The sequence below is a fragment of the Prionailurus bengalensis genome, chromosome E1, assembly GCF_016509475.1.
Source record: "Prionailurus bengalensis isolate Pbe53 chromosome E1, Fcat_Pben_1.1_paternal_pri, whole genome shotgun sequence".
Classification (NCBI taxonomy): domain Eukaryota; kingdom Metazoa; phylum Chordata; class Mammalia; order Carnivora; family Felidae; genus Prionailurus; species Prionailurus bengalensis.
In genome coordinates, this window is record NC_057347.1 from 40,847,119 (window position 1) to 40,870,381 (window position 23,263).

General features: G+C 56.4%; 3 protein-coding genes across 12 annotated transcripts in view; all 3 read left to right on the plus strand.

Annotated features, from left to right (window-relative positions):
* Positions 1-4,447, plus strand: part of ATP6V0A1 (ATPase H+ transporting V0 subunit a1) — a 59,282-nt gene extending 54,835 nt beyond the window's left edge. For all 10 annotated transcript variants that reach the window (XM_043584521.1, XM_043584523.1, XM_043584525.1 and 7 more), the window contains one exon: positions 2,832-4,447. In XM_043584521.1, coding sequence (XP_043440456.1) covers positions 2,832-2,925 — 94 coding nt within the window. In that variant the 3' untranslated portion in view covers positions 2,926-4,447. The remainder of the gene's footprint in view (positions 1-2,831) is intronic.
* Positions 4,448-11,801: 7,354 nt separating this feature from the next.
* Positions 11,802-18,482, plus strand: NAGLU (N-acetyl-alpha-glucosaminidase). Its single transcript, XM_043584531.1, has 6 exons — positions 11,802-12,246; positions 13,571-13,718; positions 14,431-14,577; positions 14,765-14,850; positions 15,827-16,083; positions 17,033-18,482. Exons 1-6 carry the CDS (start codon positions 11,864-11,866, stop codon positions 18,241-18,243), a joined length of 2,232 nt encoding a protein of 743 aa, XP_043440466.1. The 5' UTR covers positions 11,802-11,863; the 3' UTR covers positions 18,244-18,482.
* Positions 18,483-18,597: 115 nt separating this feature from the next.
* Positions 18,598-20,803, plus strand: HSD17B1 (hydroxysteroid 17-beta dehydrogenase 1). Its single transcript, XM_043584532.1, has 6 exons — positions 18,598-19,104; positions 19,208-19,375; positions 19,517-19,696; positions 19,802-19,895; positions 20,304-20,481; positions 20,570-20,803. Exons 1-6 carry the CDS (start codon positions 19,008-19,010, stop codon positions 20,783-20,785), a joined length of 933 nt encoding a protein of 310 aa, XP_043440467.1. The 5' UTR covers positions 18,598-19,007; the 3' UTR covers positions 20,786-20,803.
* The last annotated feature ends 2,460 nt before the right edge of the window (positions 20,804-23,263 follow it).

Consider the following 23,263-nt stretch of genomic DNA (forward strand, 5'->3'; position numbering starts at 1 on the left):
GTGATATATTTGAAAACATTAGTGAACAGGTTACTTTACCAACCGAATTCTGTTGCCTTCTGTGTTACACGTCTATTTTTGCCTACTATAATTAGCTGTCTTTTCTTTCTCAGAAAAGGCAAAGGTAGGGAATATGATTTGTAGTTGCAACTGTGGACACCAAACTGACTTTAGTAGAAAGACTGTTGCTCCATGGCCTACCTTCAGGAACCTAATCCCTTCTTATCTAGCAAATTCCACATATGTATAGATGTGCACACTTGCACACTCACCGATTGGTTGAAGGCCAAAGGAAAATGGGGACCAAATTGCTGTAAGGAATGTAGTGGGGCCACAGCAGGACACCATGGGATGGTTGCAGGAATGGCTGGCCCAGGAGAAGTAGGAACGCCTGAAGTAGAGTTCCTGGCTGCCATTATTGCCTTGACATTTGGGCCATCAGACAGATATGTGTGCCAGGCCCCGGACTACTCAGAGAGTGGCAGAAAGGGCCAGTGAAGCGGCTCAGCCCAGAATCCTCTTTCTAAAACTGCTTCCTTTCAGCCACAACCCTGCCAGGAAAGGGAGGAGGCCCAGGACTCCTTTCTCCTTCCCTCACTCAAGGAAACAAGGTTTCCTGTTACATAGCAGGAATGAATGCTCTGTGGACTCCCACTTACCCTCCTGGGTCACTGGGTGGCCTTTGCCAGGTCCTGGAGCTGGAAGGGGTGACACAGAAACCCATCCGACTTCCTGAGGCCCTCCTCCCAACTGTGGAATTCTAGAGGGACGTTTCAGTGACTTGGGGCCCTGGAGGCTCCCTGAGTAGTATAACAGGCCCTTAAAATAGGAGGGACCTGCAGGACAGCCAGCAGGGCCCTGTGGGCCCCAGCGCAAAGAACTTTGTGTTTGTACTTTCTCAGGAAGCACACATTTCCCTGGTTGGGAGGGAGAAGAGGGCGGGGAGCCCGACAGGGAGCTTGCTTTCCAACTTTGTTCTGGGAGGATGGGGTGAGCGAGGCTGAGCAGGGAGGTGACGTCAAGCTGACCCCGAGATGCCCAAGATGGCCCTGGACACGTGCCCCCTTCCTACCCACTGGGCCCCATGGATAGATGAGGCGCACAGAGGAATGGCAAGAGAAGGATGGTGATCCCATGGGCATCTGAAAATTTTTGACGCTTCTACTTCATTCGGCCAGTTTGGAATTTGAATTGTTTGTGTGATTAGCCAGCCAGGGGATCTCCTCATAGACCCTAAGGTGACTTACCCACCATCTGGCTACATATTGTTGAAAGCAAATGGGATGTGAGGCTGTTTTTAGCTGTTCAGAAATGCCCTTCCCGTATGCAAACAGCCTACCCAGCACGAAGCATTTGAAGCATTCGGGCCCAGCAGCAGCGGGTGAGAAGTGGGAACCGACCTAATTCCCACAACAGAGGCCTGAGTAGCTGTAGCTTGTAGGACTTCTCTGGGTGTTAGGATATGGGGACGAGTCCAGATCCTGGTTTGGAATCGCTCTTGCCGAGAATCCTGGGACTGACTTCAGTTTGAAGCCCCCTCCCCCAGATCCTTTTTCCCTGAGGGGCTTGGCCCAGGGAACTCTCCAGAGTCCAGAAGGCTTGGGGACCTGGGCCCAGCCTGTGGAATGTGGGGCTGGGAGGAGAAGGCTGCCTGTTCTTACACCCACGCAGAAAATTCTATTCACCTCTTGTCCCCAGGGGGTGGAGCTGGCAGCTCCAGTGTTCTCAGCCAGCACCCCAGGGCTGACGGGGCCTCTGAGGACCTCTGCTTGCAGACAGCCCTTCCAACGTGCAGGCACCCCACCCCCACCCCCACCCCCACCCCTGGTTTGGAGGCAGGATGAAGCCCTGCCCTGCACCAGAGCCCTTGCCTGAAGCCCGCCCCCGCCCCCAGCTCTGCCTGTCCTTGTGGGGGCTCTGGTGCCCCCAGGGGCACACTGTACTGAGTGGAAACTATTCCTCAGGGCAGCTCTCCTTGGCTTTTTTGTCCTCTGAATCATGCATTTTTCTGCCCATATTTGGTGGTGATTTGGTTGCTGGGCAGCCATCCAGGGAGTGTGCAGGGGGAAGCACGGGCTGAGCCTGGCTCTGCTGCCGGGAGCACGGTCTTCCTGCCCCTCAGAGTTTGAAGGGGCCCCAGGGAGACCATTGGGGATGGATCCTGAGCTGCCTGGGAAGGGAGGTGAAGCTCTGCTTTTCCTTTCAGCCCCTGGGAGAAGAATTCGTTCTCAGATGTTTTTGTAGTTGGAGAATATTTTGGCCATTGCTTGGAGAAGACTTCCCCTCCTGATTCCCCCCCCCCCCCCTTTCCTGGGAATTTCCTCCTCTAAAGCGCCCATCGCCCAGCGTTTACTCGCAACCCTCCCTTCTCCTTCCTCCAGCAAGAAAAGAAACAAACAAGGGTGCCTGCCAGAGCTCCTGCCGCCCAGGGGCTTCTCAGAGAGGTCTACTGGGAGCCCCTGCCAAGGAGGGGGGTGTTTAGGGGACCCTTCTTCGTTGTCGTTAGAGACCCAAGCCAATCATTTAGCACATGGCTAGACAGAGTTTTGCAGAAACACTCTTGCTCAGTAGGACAGAGTGAGAATTGAGGACAAACCAGTGTGGAGATGTTCTGCACTCTCGCCCAGGGCAGGTTTAGGGCAGGCCCTGGCTGCAGAAGTGGGGCCTGTGTGCACGGTGGGAAGCGGGCGGGGGCCGGGGCTTGGTGGGCGGCCGAAGGCTGAGCTCAGCTAGGAAAATGAGGGGAGGAGCATCAGAGCATCTTTCTAGCCCAACTGTGAAGTCCCAAAAGGATTTTGTGGAATGACGACTTTCTTTTTCCCTTTCCCCAGGGTCGAGTTCCAGAATAAATTCTACAGCGGAACCGGTTTCAAGTTCCTACCCTTCTCCTTTGAACACATTCGGGAAGGGAAGTTTGACGAGTGAGCCCCATGGAGGGCTGTGTACCACAGGCCACCCCCCCACACACCCCCCGTCCCTCCACAGCTGTTAGCTCTGCTCCTCTCGCCTGTCGGTTGTGATCCCTGGGTATCGGGGCATTTGTGTCATCCCAGCCACCCTCCCATCTGTGAGTCATTTAGATAGATCCAGCCCTCCCTGGGTCCCCCACCGCCACCAACTTCCTGTGTAGTATAGTGATTTTCTAGAGAGAAGCTGGGCTCTGGCTGTCACTCACACCTACTGGGCACCGGCCTTGCCCTCCCAGTCTCTGTCCAGCCAAAGACAGCCTCTCCTCTGTCCCCTGGTGGTGAGCAAGTTTGCATTTTACGTGTGAGCCCAAAGCCCATGGAAGAAGCACCTTTCACATCCACACTCAGACTTTGAGCCTCCTGTTCCTGCCACTCTAGTCACTGGTTGGGGATAGGGGTGCTCTTGAACATACCCCACTCTTGGGTTAGCAGGGGCGGGTCCAGGAAGAGGGCACTTCTGTTCTCTGCCTATCCCTCTGGCCTTCAGAGCAGTTGTTAATCGGGAATTTAGCTGGACCCAGCTGTGCCGTCGTGCATGGCTTCTCCCTGTCACTCCCAAGAGTCCCAGGGTATACCCAACACTACCTCCCTAACCCGCACCCTCTCCTCCTCCTTCCCAGAATCCCCTCCTTCCCCCTGCTCCTGTTTGTACCCAGTGTAACAGCACAGCAGGGAGTGACCCAAACAGAGGTCCTGGCTGCCTGCTGTGGTTGGGTGCTGCTTCTCAGGCCATGTGCGGGCCCTGCCACAAGCATGCCCTCCGGGCACACGGTTCAGACAGAGGCTATTTCTGGGTGCAGGCCCCACAACCTTTCCCCACCCCTAATCGTGAGTCTCGAGGGCAAGACTGTAGTCATCAGAGGTGGTTCTGCCTACGGACCTGCCTTGCTCTGCCCTCCACTGCCCCTCCCCACTTCCACTGGGGTCCCAAGTCAAGGGAGTGGGGTCCTGGGCAGGGAAGGTCGGTGCCATTTACAGTTTGCTGATTGGAGGCGACCGCCAGGGCCACAGTACACCTGGTTGTGAGAGCCCTGCCCTGTGGGCCGATGGTGAGCACCCCCAAGGGCCACCTCTCCTGTCCCCCCCATGCCAGGCTGTGGCTCTCAGGGCCTTGTAATCATGTGTTGGCACAGCAGCCCGGGCTGCTTCAGCCAAATCGAACCCCATGGCCCTCAGTGGTCGAGATAATCCCCTGAATTGGCCAGGCCCCTGCCCTCCTCCTGCCCTGGCTTTTCTGAGTTACTTAGCGCTGCTCAGGACTCTCCTGGGCATGGGTCACCCACCCCCGCTTCACCATGTGTTGGCCAGTGTGACCTGCCCCGACTTTGTGCAGATTCCCTCCCCTCCGGGCTGGTGGTTTACATGATGCCCTTTGCTCTGTTTACAGCAGGGTTTGCCTCAGAGCTCTTTGTCCGGAACCCTGCCGGAGGCCCTTCTGTTCACACGTTCCCGTGCTGAATAAAGTGTGTTTGACTCTACCAGGGAGGCTGTCTGTCCCTGTGCCCCGTGTTGCACGCCCCTGCCCCTCCTCCAGCATGTCTGCTTTCCTGTGATCAGAGGCCACAGCTGCAGTGGCCCAGCCGGGCCGTTTGTGAAATTGTCACCTCTCAGGTTTCCCAGGCGCGTTCCCCTCCCTCGATCCCAGCAGCTTTGCAGATCCTGCCTTCGGTGGGAAAGGGACTTGAGGGGATCATCCTCACCCCCCTTTCCCACACTACCCACCCAGACAGCGGGGGAAGGGGGAGCCTGGACATCTGCCCGCCCTCCTCTCCCTCTACTCCAAGTGTGCTTTCCAGGACTCAGTAGCCTGGCTATCTTGAGCCCTGATGCCCTTGGCCTTGGTGTGAGTGGAAGCTCAGCGTCGTGTTCCTCCAGGCAGCGGGCGAATATGAGGTGCAGAGGCAGGCAGGCAGGCAGCTGAAGAGCCAGCAGGCGGGGTGGGCTGGGAGGGTGCTGGCTCCCTCCTAACTGTGATGTAAGGCACCCACATTCTCGCTCGCCCTCCCTCTCCATGCCTCCTGGGGCCTCCAGGGCAGGGCTGCACGGGAACATGGACAGCGGGCCGACAACTGCTGCCCCAGGAGGGGTGAGCAGGGGCAGGAACACCCTTTCGTGTTCCTTATCTCCCCCACCCCCATCTTCGAACCTTCTCTTCCCCGAAAGGCCACCTGCCCCAGAATAGGCTCTTGGGTGCATCACCCCCCGCTGGCTCCTTGCGCGAACAGTCCAGGATGAGTTTTTTAGCCTCTGCTCTGTTACTGACTCAAAAGGGAGGCTTACTAAGAATAGATATTTGGAATCAATGGCATAGAATTGAATTTAGAGTCCAGAAATCAGCCCTGTTTATGGCCGATCAATTTTCCACACAGGGGCCAAGACAATACAGTGTGGAAAGAACGGTCTGCAACAAGCGTTTGTACAACTGGGTATCCACGTGCAAAAGAACAACTTTGGCCTGGAGCCCTCGCACTGTGTATGTAGGTTAACTCAAAGTGGGTCATAGACCTAAATGTAAGGGTTAAAACTAAAATTCCTAGGGGAGATTAAAGGAAAATGTCTTCATGACCATAAGTTAGGCGATGATTTTTAGTAGACCCCGAAAGCAAACAGATAAAAAGAAGATATGGGCTTTGGTCTGACAAGCTTTTGTGCTTTAAGGGACAGAACCCCGACAACCCTCATGCTGGGAGAAACTGTAAGTCCTATCTAATAAAGGATGTGTATCTAGAATTACAATTCAGTCAAAAAGACAAATACCTTCATTTAAAAGGTTTAAAAAAAAAATTAGGGGCCCCTGGCTGACTCAGTGGGAAGAGCATGCGACTCTTGATCTCGGAGTCATGAGTTCCAGCCCCACGCTGGGTGTAGAGATTACTTAAAAATAAAATCTTAGGGGCGCCTGGGTGGCTTAGTTAAGCATCCAACTCTTGATTTGGGTGATTTTGGCTCACGTCATGATCTCGCAGATTCGAGAGTTTGTGCATCAGGCTCTGCGCTGACAGCAAGGAGCCTGCTTGGGATTCCCCCTCTCTCTGCGCCTCCCCCACTAGCGCTCTCTATCTCTCAACATAAATAAATTTAAAATAAAATCTTAAAAAATAAAAGGTAAAAAAATACTCCTTGATTTAAAAAATGAAAGGATTCAAAAAGGCATTTCTAAGAAGAAAAACACGAGTAAGCAATGAGCCCGGGGAATGACACTCGGCATCATTAGGGAACCACGGGTCAACCACAAGGGGATCTGCCACATCAAACCTGCCATGAAAGGCGGTAATAAGGAAGGGACAGTTACAAGTGCAAATGGTGCAGCTCCTTCAGAAAGCGGTCTGGCGGTTCCTCAAAATGTTAAACATAGAATTAACCTACGACCCAGCAACTCGGTTTCTACATCTCCAGCCAAGAAAAATGGAAAAAAAAGAATGTGCTCAAACTCGGGCACAAGTGTGCATCGTGGCACCGTTCATTCCTCCAAGATGGAAACAACCCAGATGTCCATCAGCTGGTGAATGGACGAACAGAAAGTGGTGTGTCCATACAAAAGGTGCTCTTCCACAGTGAAAGGAACGGAGAACTGACACGGGCTGCAGCACGGATGAACCTCAAGAGCGTTATGCTGAGAAGCCAGACACAAGACCACATATTAGGTGATTTCGTTTGTGTGAAATGTCCAGAATGGGAAAGTCTGTAGAGACCAGACAGTGGATGGGCTGGCCTAGGACTGGCTCTGGATGGGGCTGGGGCAGGATCAAAATGGGAGTGACAGCTAAGGGGTGCAGGTTTTCTTGTGGGGAATGATAACAATGTAAAATTAGACAATAGCGATGGTTGCACAACTGTGAAGTTACTTTAAAAAAAAAAAAAACTCGGGGCGCCTGGGTGGCGCAGTCGGTTAAGCGTCTGACTTCAGCCAGGTCACGATCTCGCGGTCCGGGAGTTCGAGCCCCACGTCGGGCTCTGGGCTGATGGCTCGGAGCCTGGAGCCTGTTTCCGATTCTGTGTCTCCCTCTCTCTCTGCCCCTCCCCCGTTCATGCTCTGTCTCTCTCTGTCCCAAAAATAAATAAACGGTGAAAAAAAAAATTAAAAAAAAAAACTCATTGAGTTGCACGCTTTAAATTGGTAAACTTTCTGGTATATATCAATAAAATGGGGCAGGGGGCGGGAGACCTAGGGCTTCCCCAGGGAGAAATTCATCCCTTGCCCAGGTGGAAAAGACCTGAGCTGGCAGGTCATTGGCTGAGCGGAACTGCTGGGGTCTCCTGGTCTTGCCCCGCCTCCAGCCCAGCCAGCTAAAGATGGACTGACCAGGACCTGGGCCATGGAGGGTGTGGGAAATCCCAGGAGCCCTCAGGTACTGGTGGGAAGCAGGATGGATCCATTGCTTCTGTTTTTAAGGGACAAGCCCTGTATGCTGCTCCCCTTCTTGTGGAATCCCTGGACCCCAGACCTCTGCTGAGTGAGCCTGTGCTTTGTTCAGGGAATTCTCCTCATCTTGAGGTCATGGAACAAGTGTGGGAGAGAGTGGCTATGGGCCAGCTTGGTGTTATAGCCCTAGGGGACAATGCCATCGCCATTTTCAGGATCCTACTCCCCGTCCTGTCCTTCACTGGGACTGCGCCTCTTTCTGCCCCCAGGAACCCTGTGTGGAAGGCACATCGGAGCTCCATTCAGATTCTCAATGACCTGCCTGCTCTCCCAGCTCCCCAGGCATGTCCTGGGTGTGGGCTGTCCCCTGGTGGCGAGATAAGGAAGGACCCATTCCTCCTCACTCGGAAGGTAGGTGGGATCCTGCGGGCTGTGACAGCTAGGCAGAAAGGGATAAGTGACCCTGGAGGTATTCTGGGGTGCGTAGGCAGAAGGTCAGGCTGGCTAAGAACAAAAGAGGAGACAGATGGAGAGCGGAGAGCCCAGCTCACTTGTTCCACGCACAGTAATTGAAAAATAAAATGTGTCATGGGAAAATGATCAGACAGTACAAAAGGCCCTGTTACAAAAGTCCTCCTCCCGCCCTGAGAGTCCCAGTGCCCCACCCACAGCAACCACTGTTTACATGACCTATTAAAATTGTATTTTGAGAGAAGGAGTACAAGTGCGGGGAGGGGCAGAGAGGGAGAATCCCAAGCAAGTTCCGCACTGTCAGTGCAGAGCCCGATACAGGGCTCGAACCCACAAACCGTGAGATCATGACTTGAGCGGAGATCAAGAGTTGAATGCTTAACCGACCGAGCCACCCAGGCGCCCCTTTCGTTTTTTTAAAGCACAAATGGGAGCTTTCCGGGACACCCAGGGAGGGGTCCCTACGGGCATTGTTTTGCGCTCCTGTCGTAACTTAAAGGGAAATTTCACAATGTCCGGAGCCCTTTATGTCCCGCAAATGAAGGAGAAGGATGTCCTCAAATTTCTTGCAACAGGAGCCCGCTTAGGTGGCACCCACCCTGACTTCCGGTACATCTACAAAAGGAAAGGGGATGAATGGTATCTCCATCATAAATCCGAAGAGAACCTGGGAGAGAAACTTCCACTGGCAGCTCATGCCGTTGTTGCCATTGAAAACCCAGCTGGCGTCAGTGTCACATCGTCCAGTAGTCCTGCCCAGCGAGCCGTGCTGAAGTGTGCTGCAGGGGCCACCCCTGTTGCTGGCCGCTTTGCTCTGGAACCTTCCCCATCCAGATCCGGGAAGCCTCCCCAGAGCCACGTCATGCTTGGTCTCTACTTCTATAGAGATCGTGAAGACATGGAAAAGCAAGCGCAGGCCGCTGCTGAAAAGGCTGTGACCAAGGAGGACTTTCGGGGTTAACGGATGGCTCCAGCTCCTGAGTTCACTCCACCGGAAGTCGCAGACTGGTCCGCAGGCGTGCTGGTGCGCTCTGGGCCCACTCAGCAGTTCCCTGCCGAAGACTGGGGCGCCCAGCCACCACCGAAGACTGGTCTGCGGCTCCCACTGCTCAGGCCACTGAATGGATAGGAACAACCCACGGAGTGGTCTTGAGCTACTGTTCCACAAAGGCAAACAAAAAGAAATAAGGTTGACAGAAAATAAACAGTTGGGCTTGTTTGTTTGTTTGTTTTAATATCTGTTTTTGAGAGACAGAGATTGTGAGCACGGTTGGGCAGAAAGAGAGAGGGAGACACAGAATCCGAAGCAGGCTCCAGGCTCTGAGCTGTCAGCACAGAGCCCAATGCGGGGCTCGAACCCACAAACCATGAGATCCTGACTTGAGCCAAAGTCAGATGCTTAACCAACTGAGCCATCAAGCTGCCCTTCAGATTCTAAAAGTTGGGAAAAATAGGGGTGCCTGGGTGGCTCGGTCAGTTTAGCATCAGACTCTTGGTTTGGGTTGGGGTCTCACTGTGGGATCGAGCCCCATGTGGGGCTCTGCACTGGCCGTGTGGAGCCTGCTTGGGATTCTCTCTCTCTCCTCCCTCTGCCCCTTCCCCGCTCACACTTGCACACTTTCTCTCTCTCTCTCTCTCAAAATAAATAAATAAACATTAAAAAAAAAGTCGGGGTGCCTGGGTAGCTCAGTCGGTTAAGCATCCGACTTCGGCTCAGGTCATAACCTGACAGTTCCTGGGTTCAAGCCCGGTGTTAGGCTCTGAGCTGACAGCTCAGACCCTGGATCCTACTTTGGATTCTGTGTCTCCATCTCTCTGCCCCTCCCCAACTTGCTCTCTCTCTCTCTCTCAAAAATAACGTAAAAAAATTTTTTTAAAAACAAAACAAAAATAAATGTTGACGGGGCACCTGGGTGGCTCAGTCAGTTAAGTGTCCAACTTCGGCTCAGATCATGATCTTGCAGTTCATGGGTTAGAGCCCCCACATTGGGCTCTCTGCTGTCAGCACAGAGCCCGTTTCAGATCCTCTGTCCGCACCCCCCCCCGCCCCTCCCTCGCTTGTGATCTCTTTCTCAAAAATAGACATTGAAAAAAAGTTTAAAAAATAACAATAAAATAAAACACAAATGGGAGTTTGCTATACCCACTGTAATTAAACTATATATAGAACTATATATGTATAGTTTGCAGAACATCCTGAATCAACACCACACATTTTCCTCATCCTTTCTTTTTTTTCAAGCAAATGCTTGATATTTCATCCAGTCGATGTAGCGTAGTTTCTTCATCCAGCCCCCTACTGTCCTCAAAGAGTTCCCAGCCTGGTGGGGAAGATGAGCAACGAGACAGTGTGACATGTCCACTGTAATCAGTGAGGCTCCTGCCCAGCACCTATGAGCTCAGGCTTTGAATGTGGACGGTGTCCCTCATCTTTGGCCATTGCCAGCAACCCCCGCCAGACCCCACAGAGAGGTGGACCCAGACCCCACAGAGAGGCACGCTGAATCCTGACGATCTGCAGCCCAGCTCCCCCAACGCTTGTGTTCCCTAAGATCTAGAAATGCTGGAGGAGAGTCTGACAAGTCTTATCCAGAGCAAGGAATGTTTGGAGGGAGAACGGCGGGGGTGGGTTCTGAAGGGTAGTGGAGAGGGGCCCGGGGGGCTATAGGCTAGGGCACATCTCTCTGGGCTGGTTTGGGAGCTACTCCCTGGGATAGGGTGGGAACCTCCTGACACCAGGAAGTGACTGGGAGCAGGGCTGCACCTCCTGCAGAGGCTGCTGGCTGAGCTGGGAACAAGGCAGGGGGACTGCAGCTTGTGCCTGTGCCCAGGCAGGTGGCAGAGGAAAAGGGCAAGCTCCGTGGACTCCCATGTTCTCTTCTGGTCCAGACTCTGGATTCTCTCTCTGGGCTGGCAACTCTCCTCTGACCCCTCCCCTTTCTCTAAGCAGCTTCACTCCCGCCTGACAATCTGGAAAAACTTACACCTGCCTCCAAAAGGACCCAGAATCCTCTCAGAAAGTGTGGTCCTCCTAAAGGCCCCATCTCTACCTGCCACCACATAGCCCCGCCCAACCCCATCCTGCCCAGGCAGGCAGCCTGAAAGTTGCATCATTTGGGAACGGTGGCAAGAACGCCAGTCTGGGAGTTAGGAGGTCTGGGTTCTAGTCCTGGACATGCTCTCCTACCGGTTACTGAGCTTGTCCGAGTCACATCCTTTCTCTGGCTTCAGTTTCCCAATATGTAAAATGAAGGTAACTCCTGACCTGTCCTGCTGCGGCTACCCTTTAAGGATCAAATGGAGAGCCCCTAACTCACCCACCAGGCCCTGCCCCACCACAGCCAGACCAGACTCACATGACCCACTTCTTCAACTTCCGAAATTTTTAGTTAGTTCCTCAAATCTGCCCAGCTTTCTTTACCCTTCCACAGTCTTCCTATTTACATGTTCTCTGCCCAGAATTCTCTCTTCTCTTTTCCTAGTCATTTCCAATTTAATTCATATTAAATGTCACTTCCTTTTAGAAGCTTTAGGCTTAATCGCTTCTCAGCCTTTTGGCTAAGATCAAGTGTGGAAGCGTTAAGTCGGGTACCTTTGTATTTCCTCACAGCCTCACAACTATAATTGAGATCTTTATTTATGTGAGTGTTTGGTTTCTAGGTCTCCCCCAGAGAAGGGTGGCAATGCCTGCTACAAAATAAAACCCCACATAAAAATATCTGTTGTGGACAGTTGCCTGGACGGAAGGACAGTGAATTGCATGCGAAAGCCCTTCAGATACAACGGCGTCTTGGCGCTCGTGAAGGGCAGCGGATCACATCCCGGGCTTTTGATGACAGTGGGATCACGCGCTCCCGCACCACGTGCGGTCGGTCAGAAGACACCCTCCCAGAGCTGGTCCGGGACCCGGAAGCGCGGTCTCTCCGGAGCTTCCCGGTGCACTAACTTCTGTGCCACGTGGCCTGAGGCCCGCAGCTGATTGGACGGCGGGTCGTCCCGCCCCTAGCCTTGAGTCCCAATGGATGCCGTGGGGCCGCAGCCAGCCTGAGACCGCCAGACCATGGGGGCCGCTGTGGCTGGGGTCCTGGGCTTCCTGCTCCTGGCCGCCGCGGGGGGCTCGGCTGGGGACGAGGCCCGGGAGGCGGCGGCCGTGCGGGCGCTGCTGGCCCGGCTGCTGGGGCCCGGGCGGGCGGCCGCCTTCTCGGTGTCGGTGGAGCGCGCCCTGGCGGCCGAGTCCGGCCTGGACACCTACCGCCTGAGCGGCGGCGGCGCCGGGGCGCGAGTGCGGGTGGTTGGCTCCACCGGCGTGGCCGCTGCCGCGGGGCTGCACCGCTACCTGCGCGACTTCTGCGGCTGCCACGTGGCCTGGTCGGGCTCTCAGCTGCGCCTGCCCGAGCCGCTGCCCGCCGTGCCCGAGGAGCTGACCGAGGCCACGCCCAACAGGTACGGGGCCCACCCGCCGGGCTCCACGCCCCCCCCCGCGTGTTTGCCCCCTCCCGTCCCGGGGCGCCGCCCCTCGCTGAGTCCCCGCCCCACCCCGCGCTCTCCCGGTCGCTACCGCAGCGACCGAGACTGAACGTAGCGCCGGCCTTAGGGTGGCACAGCTCTGGCTTCAGATCCCAGAGGCTCTGCCTCTCAAAGCCGTGTGTGTCCTTGAGCAAGTCACTTAGCCGCTCAGAGCCTCGGCTGGCTCATCTGAAAAGCGGAAGTAATGACCTCTACCACGCAGTGTTGGTTGTGAGGATTTGCACGGTGACGGGGGTAGAATTTGTGGTGCATAATTAGTGACCAAAAAACGCTAGTCATTTCCCTCCCCACCTTCTGTTGGAAGATGCACCACAGAGGAATGGTATCCACCCCCTCGCAGCCTCCGTTCTGGAGCTTGTCCCACCGCAGGGAGGTCGTGTGTTCACTCATCTGTCTCCCCTTTAGACTGTGGGGAGAGAGACCCGCCCCCCCATTCCAGGATAGGGACCGGTGTTGCCATAGAGCACTTAAACACGGTGCAGAAGGGGGCTCTAGAAGGGTCAGCTGTGCTCTCCCAGATACCTGCCTGGCTACAGGTCGGGGGCACGTAGGAAGCTCCCGTACTGATGATGCCCACAGTCCGAGGCCCCAAATTGGAGGGTCTCAGGACCCTGGCCAAGAAAGTTCTTGGCTTTTGGGGAGGAAGATTCAAGAGCGAGCCGTTTAGAGAAAGGGACAAAGACTTAGGAAGTCTAGAAGTAAGAAAGGTGCTACTTCACAAAGTAGGGATCTCTCCTCCCAGAGGAGGGGGACGACACACCCCCCTTTGCTTCTAACGAAGGGATTTATAAGTTTTTTTAAATTAGCTATCCATATAGGGAGAGGCTTCTCACTTTGGCTTTAACCTTTACATTGGCTGGTTAGCTTTTCCATTGTTTCAGGGTTGTGATTGGGTTGTGGATTTACCCATAAGGAGCAGTTTTAAGAATGTCCAGCCTTTGTGGCTTTTACTGCCCGAGGGAGTGGGGTCTTGTGACTCTTTTTATGACCTGCTGACTTTTAGATGAAGGGTCAGCCTAAAACCAAAATGGCTTTACTTTGGTCACCTTGTCACCTGAGTCTCCCTTCCCTCCTGCCTCAGTACTGAGTCTCAACTCCACCTGGGGTGGGTCCTGGAGTGAAGCAGGAGAGGGGTTACATTTGGGACCCCTCCCCTTTGGGCTAGATCTGGGGTTGGGGGGGGTGGGGGGCATCCCCGCTGCCCCCAGGGACATGCCGCGGCTCATGCCCCTGCCCGCAGGTACCGCTATTACCAGAATGTGTGCACGCACAGCTACTCCTTCGTGTGGTGGGACTGGGCCCGCTGGGAGAAGGAGCTGGACTGGATGGCACTGAATGGCATCAACCTGGCACTGGCCTGGAGCGGCCAGGAGGCCATCTGGCAGCGGGTGCGTGCCCACCACATCCTCCTTCCCCCTGTGTCCCTGCCTCCCCCACAGCACAGCGTCTGGTACCCAGACTAAAGGCTTCAGAAGTGTCTGTGGCGTGCACGGTGGCCCCAGCCCTCTGGAAACAGGCTTCTATTCTGAGCCAAAACACAGAGGAGCGCTCTTTATCCTTATTCGTGGCCCCAGTCACGCAAGAATGAATGACCCTCTTCCCCACAAGAGCCTCTGAACAGGACTCCTGGCTCCTGAGTTCCAGCCGCGTCCTTTCTGAGGTGCAAATCTGGCGGAGACCTGCTGCTGTCACACTCAGGAGCAACTGTCCCCTTCGGGCTGTCCCCAGCCTGGGCGCTTCTGGGCCTGGGCCCTGAGGGCTCTGGCTGCACTGGGCCCCGTTTCGGCCCCTGTGGAGCTGGCCTCACCCATCACTCTAGCCAGCCTCGTTCCATGAGGCCTTCTAAGGCCCCTTCCCCATTTTGGGGAGAGCCCCTTTGTGCCTCACCTCACCCTGGCGACAAGGCTGACATTAGTAAACTCACCTGTTCACAGGTCTGTTTCTCTTGGACTCTGGGCTCCTGCCAAGGGTCACGTTTTGTCTTAGTAACTCCAGGGCTCAGCACAGAGAAGAGATGAATGTTTGTGAAATGAATGAATCAATGAATGGAGATGAATGTATCTATGTGTACTCACGTGTGGGGATCGCCCTCCTCCTCAGGTGTACCTGGCCTTGGGCCTGACCCAGTCAGAGATCGATGAGTACTTCACTGGCCCTGCCTTCCTGGCCTGGGGGCGCATGGGCAACCTGCACACCTGGGGTGGCCCCCTGCCCCCCTCCTGGCACATCAAACAGCTTTACCTACAGGTAAAAGGACGGAGAACGAAAGGGGGCAGAATTGGAAAGTGCTAGAGAGTCATGGGCCAAGGAGGGCGGTATTTGGCCAGCCTCAGGGCTCTTAACTGGGCCTTGAGGGGAACTCTGTGTGCCCTGGGGGAGTGAGGACCTACGCCCTCAGGGCCATGCCTACCAGCTCCCCCTCCATTGTCCCCAGCATCGGATCCTGGACCGGATGCGCTCCTTCGGCATGACCCCAGTGTTACCTGCATTTGCAGGACATGTCCCCAAGGCTATCACCAGGTAAGGTTCCTCCCCCCACCCCCTGCTCGGCTCAGAGAGGAAATTTCTTCTTCCCTGCAAGACGTAATTAAAATAAAAACTGAAGTTCTGGATGTAGGCGTGGGCTTGATTCCTGGCTCTGCTACCGACTAGCAACATGAACTTGGACTCAGATTACATGACTGCTCTGTGCCTCCGTTTCCTTACTTGTCAAGTATATGTGGCTCGGCACAGTCTTCGCAAGTGGCACCTCTTATTTAGTGACACTTGGGGCGCGCCAGTCTTCTCTGTCCTTTCTGCTTCTCTGTGCTACCGACTCTTCCCCTGCTGTGACCGGAAAATTCCTCAAGGTCCAGCTGAGACCTCCCCTCCTTCAGGTAGCTTTGCTGGGACCCCCAGCATTGGTTACCACCTCCTTCATGCCCATGACAACCTGGTTCCCACGACTGTCACAGGGCTTAGTGCATGCTGCTGGCCTTACTGGCCACCCCTTCACCTCCCGCCTGGGTGGCCAGATCCTCATTCATACAGTCAGAAGACATTTGTCAGACAAGGCTCAGTGCTGGGTCCTGGGGATGCAGCGACAAAGGCGCGCGCTGCGCTCTGCTCCTGCTGGGTGACAGGTTGACAGGGGGAGACAGGGCAGGGATAAGGGCGGAATACACATGGGCCCACTTCTCTGTCTGGGCCGCCTCTGCGGGGAAGCCAGGGCTCAGCACTGGGCCAGATCTTGAAAAGCTGAATGTTGCTTGTTTCAGCCCGTGGGAGGGGGAGAGACAGCAGAAGCTTTTCCAGATGAGGTGAAACTCAAAGGAATAACCAGCTAGATAAGCAGGGAGGGAGGAGGAAAGGACTCCGGCCACAAGGCACAGCATGTGCAAAGGCACAGAGGCAGGAGAAACTGGGATGGGTTCCAGGAACTGCAGAGAAGCTAGTGAGCTGGCCGCGGATACCACATCAGCCTCCGGTAAATGTCTGGATTGCCCCCCGCCACTAGGGTGTTCCCTCAGGTCAATGTCACCCAGCTGGGCAGCTGGGGACACTTCAACTGCTCCTACTCCTGCTCCTTCCTCCTGGCTCCGGAAGATCCTCTATTCCCTATTATTGGGAGCCTCTTCCTGCGGGAACTGACCAAAGAGTTTGGCACGGACCACATCTACGGGGCCGACACTTTCAACGAGATGCAGCCCCCCTCCTCGGAGCCCTCCTACCTTGCCTCAGCCACAGCCTCTGTCTACCAGGCCATGGTCACAGGTTCGGTGCCAGGGGGAGGTGGGAAGGGGAGGCGTGGCACAGCTCGGTGGGGTGGGAAAAGAGACTGGGAACAACACCGTCGCACTGACTCACATCACCCGATGGTCTACCAAGTACTTGTGCACACACACACCATCTCATTTAATCACACTGTGGTGGAGAGGTGAGCTCTGGAGCCAGACAGCCTGCTCCAGCCCTGGCGCTGCCACTTCCTCCCTGCCAGTGCCTCAGTTGCCTCGTCTGTAGAGTGAGGCTCCCTCGTAAGTAGAATGATGCCTGGCCCAGAGTAAAGTCACTAAGTGCTGGCCATTGAAAACGTTCTGTTTGGCCTCTGCCTCCGAGCTGAGGTAGGTAACACGGGCCAGAGGTTAGGGGATGTGTTCAAAGCCGGTGGATGCTCCTCCTGGGGCACAGATGTGAACCCAGTGCTCCTTCCTGCCACTTGCAGGGGTGGGGCAGAGAGGGGCCAGGTCGGGAATGGCCGGGGGGGGGGGGGGGGTAGGGCTGGGTGGGCTGTGTGTCAGCCAGGAAGGGAACCCGTTGGCTCCGGCTTCCTTGAGAGTGAGCGCCTGCTCCAAGCGTGATCCAGGACTGGCGGCATCAGCATCACCCCAGAGCCTGTCAGGTCTGCAGATTCTCCTGAATCAGAATGACTTGCGCTTGGGCCCAGGAATCCGTTTTAGCCAGCCTTCTGGGTAATTCTGATGCTTCATAAAGCTGGACAACACTGGCCTGGAGCTTCTAGCTGGGAGGAGGAGCTTCTAGATGGGAAGGCTGTGTGAATGCTGTGCCCCGTGGGCCGGGGGTGACGGGAAGGAGTGTCCCGTGATAGAGTCATTCAACTTCTCTGGACCTGTTTCCTCATCTGTAGAATGGGGTGAATGTTCCCCTGCCCCGTCTCCTCTCATCAGCCCTCTTCTCTGTCTCTCCACCCCTGCCCCAACCACAGTGGACCCTGACGCCGTGTGGCTGCTCCAAGGTTGGCTTTTCCAGCACCAGCCCCAGTTCTGGGGGCCTGCCCAGGTGAGCGCCGTGCTGGGGGCCGTACCCCGTGGCCGCCTCTTGGTTCTGGACCTGTTTGCTGAGAGCCAGCCTGTGTACATCCGTACAGCCTCCTTCCAGGGCCAGCCCTTTATTTGGTGCATGCTGCATAACTTTGGGGGCAACCACGGTCTGTTCGGGGCCCTGGAGGCCGTGAACCGAGGTCCTGCCGCTGCCCGCCTCTTCCCCAATTCCACCATGGTAGGTACAGGCATGGCCCCGGAGGGTATTGGCCAGAACGAAGTGGTCTATGCCCTGATGGCAGAGCTGGGCTGGCGGAAGGACCCAGTGGCAGATTTGGAGGCCTGGGTGACTGGTTTTGCGGCCCGTCGGTATGGGGTCTCCCACGGAAATACGGAGGCCGCCTGGAGGCTACTTCTCAGGAGCGTCTACAACTGCTCTGGTGAGGCCTGCAGTGGGCACAATCGCAGCCCCCTGGTCAGGAGGCCGTCCCTGAAGATGACTACCACTGTCTGGTACAATCGATCAGATGTGTTTGAGGCCTGGCGGCTGCTGCTAACAACCACTCCCAGCCTGGCCACTAGCCCCACCTTCCGCTACGACCTGCTGGACGTCACTCGCCAGGCGGCCCAGGAGCTGGTCAGCTTGTACTATGGGGAGGCGAGGACGGCCTACCTGAACAAGGAGCTGGTTCCCCTGCTGAGGGCGGCGGGCATCCTGGTCTACGAGCTTCTGCCCTCGCTGGACAAGGTGCTGGCTAGTGACAGCCGCTTCCTGCTGGGCAGTTGGCTGGAGCAGGCCCGGGCAGCGGCCGTCAGTGAGGCCGAGGCCCATTTCTATGAGCAGAACAGCCGCTACCAGCTGACCCTGTGGGGGCCCGAGGGCAATATCCTGGACTACGCGAACAAGCAGCTGGCGGGGCTGGTGGCTGACTACTATACCCCGCGCTGGCGGCTCTTCATGGAGATGCTGGTGGAGAGCCTGGTCCGAGGCGTTCCCTTCCAACAGCACCAGTTTGACCAGAATGCCTTCCAGCTGGAGCAGACCTTTGTCCTCAGCACACAAAGGTATCCTAGCCAGCCCCACGGTGACACTGTGGACCTGGCCAAAAAGCTCTTCCTCAGATATTATCCCCGGTTGGTGGCTGGCTCCTTGTGACCGATTAACCACCCCCTGGGCGGCGTTCTTCCCGAATTCCGGGCCTGGGCAGGTTCCCAGGGCCTGGAGCTAGGCAAGCATCACAGGAGGGCCCCAGGCCTGGACAGAGGAACTCAAGGCCCGCTGGGGGACCAAGCCTGGGAACTGCAGAGGGAGGTGAGCTGCTCTCCTCCCCCACTCCAAATTTGGGATCAAAGTACTGTTTTAATACGACTTAATAAACTGGTGAATCGCCTGGGCCTATCTGTCCAAACGTCACTACTGAGATGGCTGGGAGGACTCCCGGCTACAGCATGGACACTGGTGTGGATGCCATTTCCCCCTGCCCCCTTGCCTCAGCCTCCCTGTACATAATACTGACACCTGACCTTGGAACTGATAATGCCCTCCCCAAAATGTATACTTTCACACCCTCAGCAGCAAACTTTGGAACCTATCGTTGTCCCTATGGGACAGAGGCACACACAGGGGAAGGGTGCCCAGGGCACTCAGTGCCCACAGGCGAGCCCACATCTGCTTGCAAACTTTGCCCTCCCTCTGGCCGGTAGCTGAAGAAGGGGTATGCCCAGGAGTGGCCTCAGCTCTGCTTTGACCAAGATAAAAGGTGGGGAGAGCAGGCCCCAGACTGGCGGGAGGGCTCAGCCTTGAGATTATGCTGGAGACACAACAAGGGGTGGGCATGCCCTAGGCGGGTCAGAGCAGGGGCTCTCGAGCTCAGAGACCCAAGCCTTGCATTCCCGGCGCCCCTCCGAGCTCCTCTCCCCATGGACCGCACTGTGGTGCTCATCACGGGCTGCTCCTCCGGCATCGGCCTGCACCTGGCTCTGCGTCTGGCATCCGACCCCTCCCGGAGATTCAAAGGTATATGAGGGGCTGGGACAGAAAGGAGCAGTCGCTAGCCCAAGGAGACCCAGGTAGGGGTAAGCAGGGAATTCAGATCCTTGTCTTCTCCCTGAACCTCCAGTGTATGCCACGCTGCGGGACCTGAGGGCGCAGGGCCCGCTGCGGGAGGCGGCCCAGTCCCGAGGGTGCCCTCCTGGCTCCCTGGAGATGTTGCAGCTGGATGTGAGGGACGCAGATTCCGTGGCCGCTGCCCGGGCACGCGTGACCGAGGGCCGCGTGGACGTGCTGGGTGAGCCTCCCCGCAGCACGTATGCAGGAACCTTCCCCACCCTATGTCCAAACCAAAATGTCCTGAGGCCCCGGGAACTCAAGGGGACCGGCTGGGTCTGAGGAAGGCGAGGCAGGTGGGGTTCGGCGTCTCTTCCCGCAGTGTGTAATGCGGGCCGGGGCCTGCTCGGGCCGCTGGAGGTGCAGGAGGCTGGCGCCGTCGGGTCTGTGCTGGACGTGAACGTGGCAGGGACGGTGCGGACACTGCAGGCCTTCCTGCCGGACATGAAGCGCCGCCGCTCGGGACGCGTATTGGTGACGGGGAGCATGGGTGGCTTGATGGGTGCGTGGAATGGGGGAGGGCCAGCGGGAGGGGTGGGGCCTGGTGACAGTGCCAGGGGCTACAGTGGGCTCCGGGCGCCTCCAAAAGCTTCATCTCCCCTGGAAGGGCTGCCATTCAACGCCGTTTACTGCGCCAGCAAGTTTGCGATCGAAGGTCTATGCGAGAGTTTGGCGGTTCTGCTGCCGCCCTTCGGGGTCCAGTGAGTCACCGCCCCACCCCCAGAGCCCTCTGAACCCTGATTTTGGGAACCCCAGGACCCTGACCTGTTGGAGCCACTCTCAGCTGGTCCCTCTCCACTGCGGCTCACATTTGTTGTGTGCCAGGCGCAGCACTGGGCACTTGGCACTCGTTATCTCACTTCCGCCACCCAGCTGGGAAACGGAGGCCCAAAGAGGTTAGGTGACTGGCCCAAGGTCACACAGCTGAAGGGAGCCTGCCAGGTTAGAATTCTGACACACGGCTCCCTCACACTCCGGGGGGCCTTTCCCGCTGTAAGCCGCTTTTCAAACGCTCCCGAGGCCCACGCGCAGACCCCTTCCCGCCCGCCCCGCCCGCCTAGTCCGGCTGCTTACTGCGCCCCCGCCCACCCGCCGCTCAATGCCCGCAGCGTGAGCCTCATCGAGTGCGGCCCGGTGCGCACCGCCTTCCAGGAGAAGCTGGAGGGCGGCCCGGGCGGAGCGCTGGACGGCGCGGACGCCGAGACCCGCGACCTCTTCTCCCGCTACCAGCGCCATCTGGAGCGGATCTTCCACGAGGCGGCGCAGGACCCGGAGGAGGTGACCGAGGTAGGCGCCGGGCGCGGCCCTGGGAGCACGAACGGCGCGTGGGGGTTGGCGGCCAGCCCCAGCCAAGCGCCTCCTCCCGCCGCCCCAGGTCTTCCTCGCCGCGCTGCGCGCCCCACGCCCCGCGCTGCGCTACTTCAGCACGGAACGCTTCCTGCCCCTGGTGCGCATGCGTCTCACCGACCCCAGCGGCCGCAGCTACGTCGCCGCCATGCACCGCGCGGTGTTCGCCGACGACCCCGCCGAGGAGTCCGCTGCCGACCTGGGCGGCCCCGCGCTCGGCGCTCCTCCCGCCGCCCCGCAATAAAGGCTTGGCCCGCCGCTGTCTGCCGCGCCCTCCTTTGCGACCCCAGGGGCGCGCGGTTCTGGTGGGAGGGGGGGGGGGTGGGGGGGGGACGTGTGCGACAGGCGGCGCGTGCAGCGGGTGGGTGATCTGGAAAGACCGTGGCTAGCCCGGGTTATACCAACGCGGAAAGCGAGGCCCAGAAAGAGGAAGGAGCTAGCCCACCGAGGGGCGAGGTCGAGAGTGATTCCTGGATTCCCGCAGGGTGTCTGCAGCAAGAGTGAGGCCGACCTGGGAAGGAGGAGAGTCCTTTTGTGATTTGGCCCCCACTAGTCAGGAGACTTCAGGCAAGGGCCTTATCCTGAGTCTGTTCTCTTAACTGTAAAATGGGTATAAGACCTATGTCATGGGTTGTATGAAGGGTTGAGATAATTCCTGGAAGTGCTGGGAAGGAGGTTTTAATAGCAGGCACCGCTATTACCGCTACTCTTAGTGGTGTTACTATTATGCGTTCGTGTGCAGAAGCCCGATGTGTAGAGAAGACACAGGCCAAGTGAGTTATAAGGCTACAGCTCCACACATCCTCCTCCGTGTCCCCTGCCCTAGACAGAACTCAGCTGGAGGGATCACCACCAGCCCAGAAGCTGCCACTCACCAGGAGGTTCAGCTAAGGCTCCAGGGCAGGCTGGCCTGCCCAATGGGCTATCCTCCTTCCTGAAGCCAGGGGCAGAAGCCAGAGAAAGGGCTTGCAGGGTTGTGGGGTCAATTTCCTGCTAACTTCCCGAGAAGTAGTGTGCTGAAGAAGGGGTGAACAGGGAGGGTACTTGATGAGGAGGGTGTGGGTAGAGGACAGGGGTAGGGGTGCCTAAGAGATGGGGGAGAGGGACGGAAATGACTACTTGGAATGGGCAGGGCCATGGCTACAGAGATTTTGGGAAGCCAGAATAGAGGGGAAACTGCTGGGGGGTTGTTTGGAACCTGGGGGGAGGGGAAGGAGGTACAGCATCTGGACCTGCCACTACCCCCGGGTAGCCATCCACTCTGGGCGTTGGACTGCTGGCTACTCCTGGGACAGGGGGCCTCAGCCAGCTCATCCCTGCTGTCTCCCTGCCCTGATGGCCCATATGGTTCTGCTGTGCCTTCAGGATCCAGAAAGGCCACCAGAAGGGGAGAGGGCCAAGATGGCATGAATCTCTGAGACCTGCTCTCAGAGCCCAGCTCTTGTCCCCCAGTCTGTTCCTTTGCACCCCAGTGTGAGTGTGTGTGTGTGTGTGTGTGTATGCATACACTCACAAGGTCGCACCCTGGGGTGGGGATGCAATGATGAGAAAGGCAAAGTGGGACCCCTCCATGAATTTACATTCATAATGTTTTTAAAGATATTATTTTTTTAATTAAATTTAATTTTTTTAATGTTTATTTTGAGAGAGAGCGAGCGAGCCTGTGAGCAAGGGAGGGGCAGAGAGAGAGAATCTCAAGCAGGCTCCTTGCTATCAGCACACAGCCCGACTTGGAGATCGGGGCTTGATTTCAGGAACCATGAGATCATGACCTGAGCCGAAATAGAGAGTCAGACACTTAACCAACTGAGCCACCCAGGTGCCCCAAAGATTTTAAGTAATCTCTGTACCCAACGTGGGGCTCGAACCCTCAACCTCAATCAAGATCAGGAATCACACACTCCACCAACCGAGCCAGCCAGGTGTCTCAATTACATTCATACTTTTTTTTTTTAATGTTTATTTATTTATTTTTGAGGGGGAGAGAGAGTGAGAGGAAAACACAGAATACGAAGCAGGCTCCAGGCTCTGAGCTGTCAGCACAGAGCCCGATGCGGGGCTCGAGCTCACAGACCACTAGATCATGACCTAAGCCAAAGTCAGACGCCTAACTGACTGAGCCACCCAGGCGCCCCACATTCATACTCTTAATAGTCTCCTGCAGTCCCATGACTTCGAGGACTGTTTAGGCACCCATGAGCCTCACCAAAGTCTCCAATATCTCCAACTGTATTGCTTCCCCAAATTCCAGACACACATCAACTTCCTACTCAACAGCTCCACTTGATCCCTAATAAACTTAATGTGTCCAAACGCAAGTTCTGATTTCCAGATCTCCCACTGCTCCTGCCCCAGTCTTCCCCACTTCAGTACCCGACAACTCCACTCTTCCTTCTTGCCCATCCCTCAACCAACGCATCAGCAAATACCCTCAGTCTTCAAAGACTGGAAGATATTTTGGAATACTCTGGAAATCACTCCGGTCTATGCACTCTGGTCTACCATCACCGCACCTGGATTATTGCAGCTGTTTCCTAACTGGTTGCCTTGATGCAACCCATGCCCACCAAGTAAAACTTCCACAGAACAGCCAGAATGATCTTTTAAAAATGAAAGTTATTCCATGTCTGTGCTTAAAACACCTCCTGTGGCTTTCTAAGTAAAATCTGAGTCTTTTCTCCAAGACCTCCAACACATTCTTTGATCTGGCCCCCACCTCCTT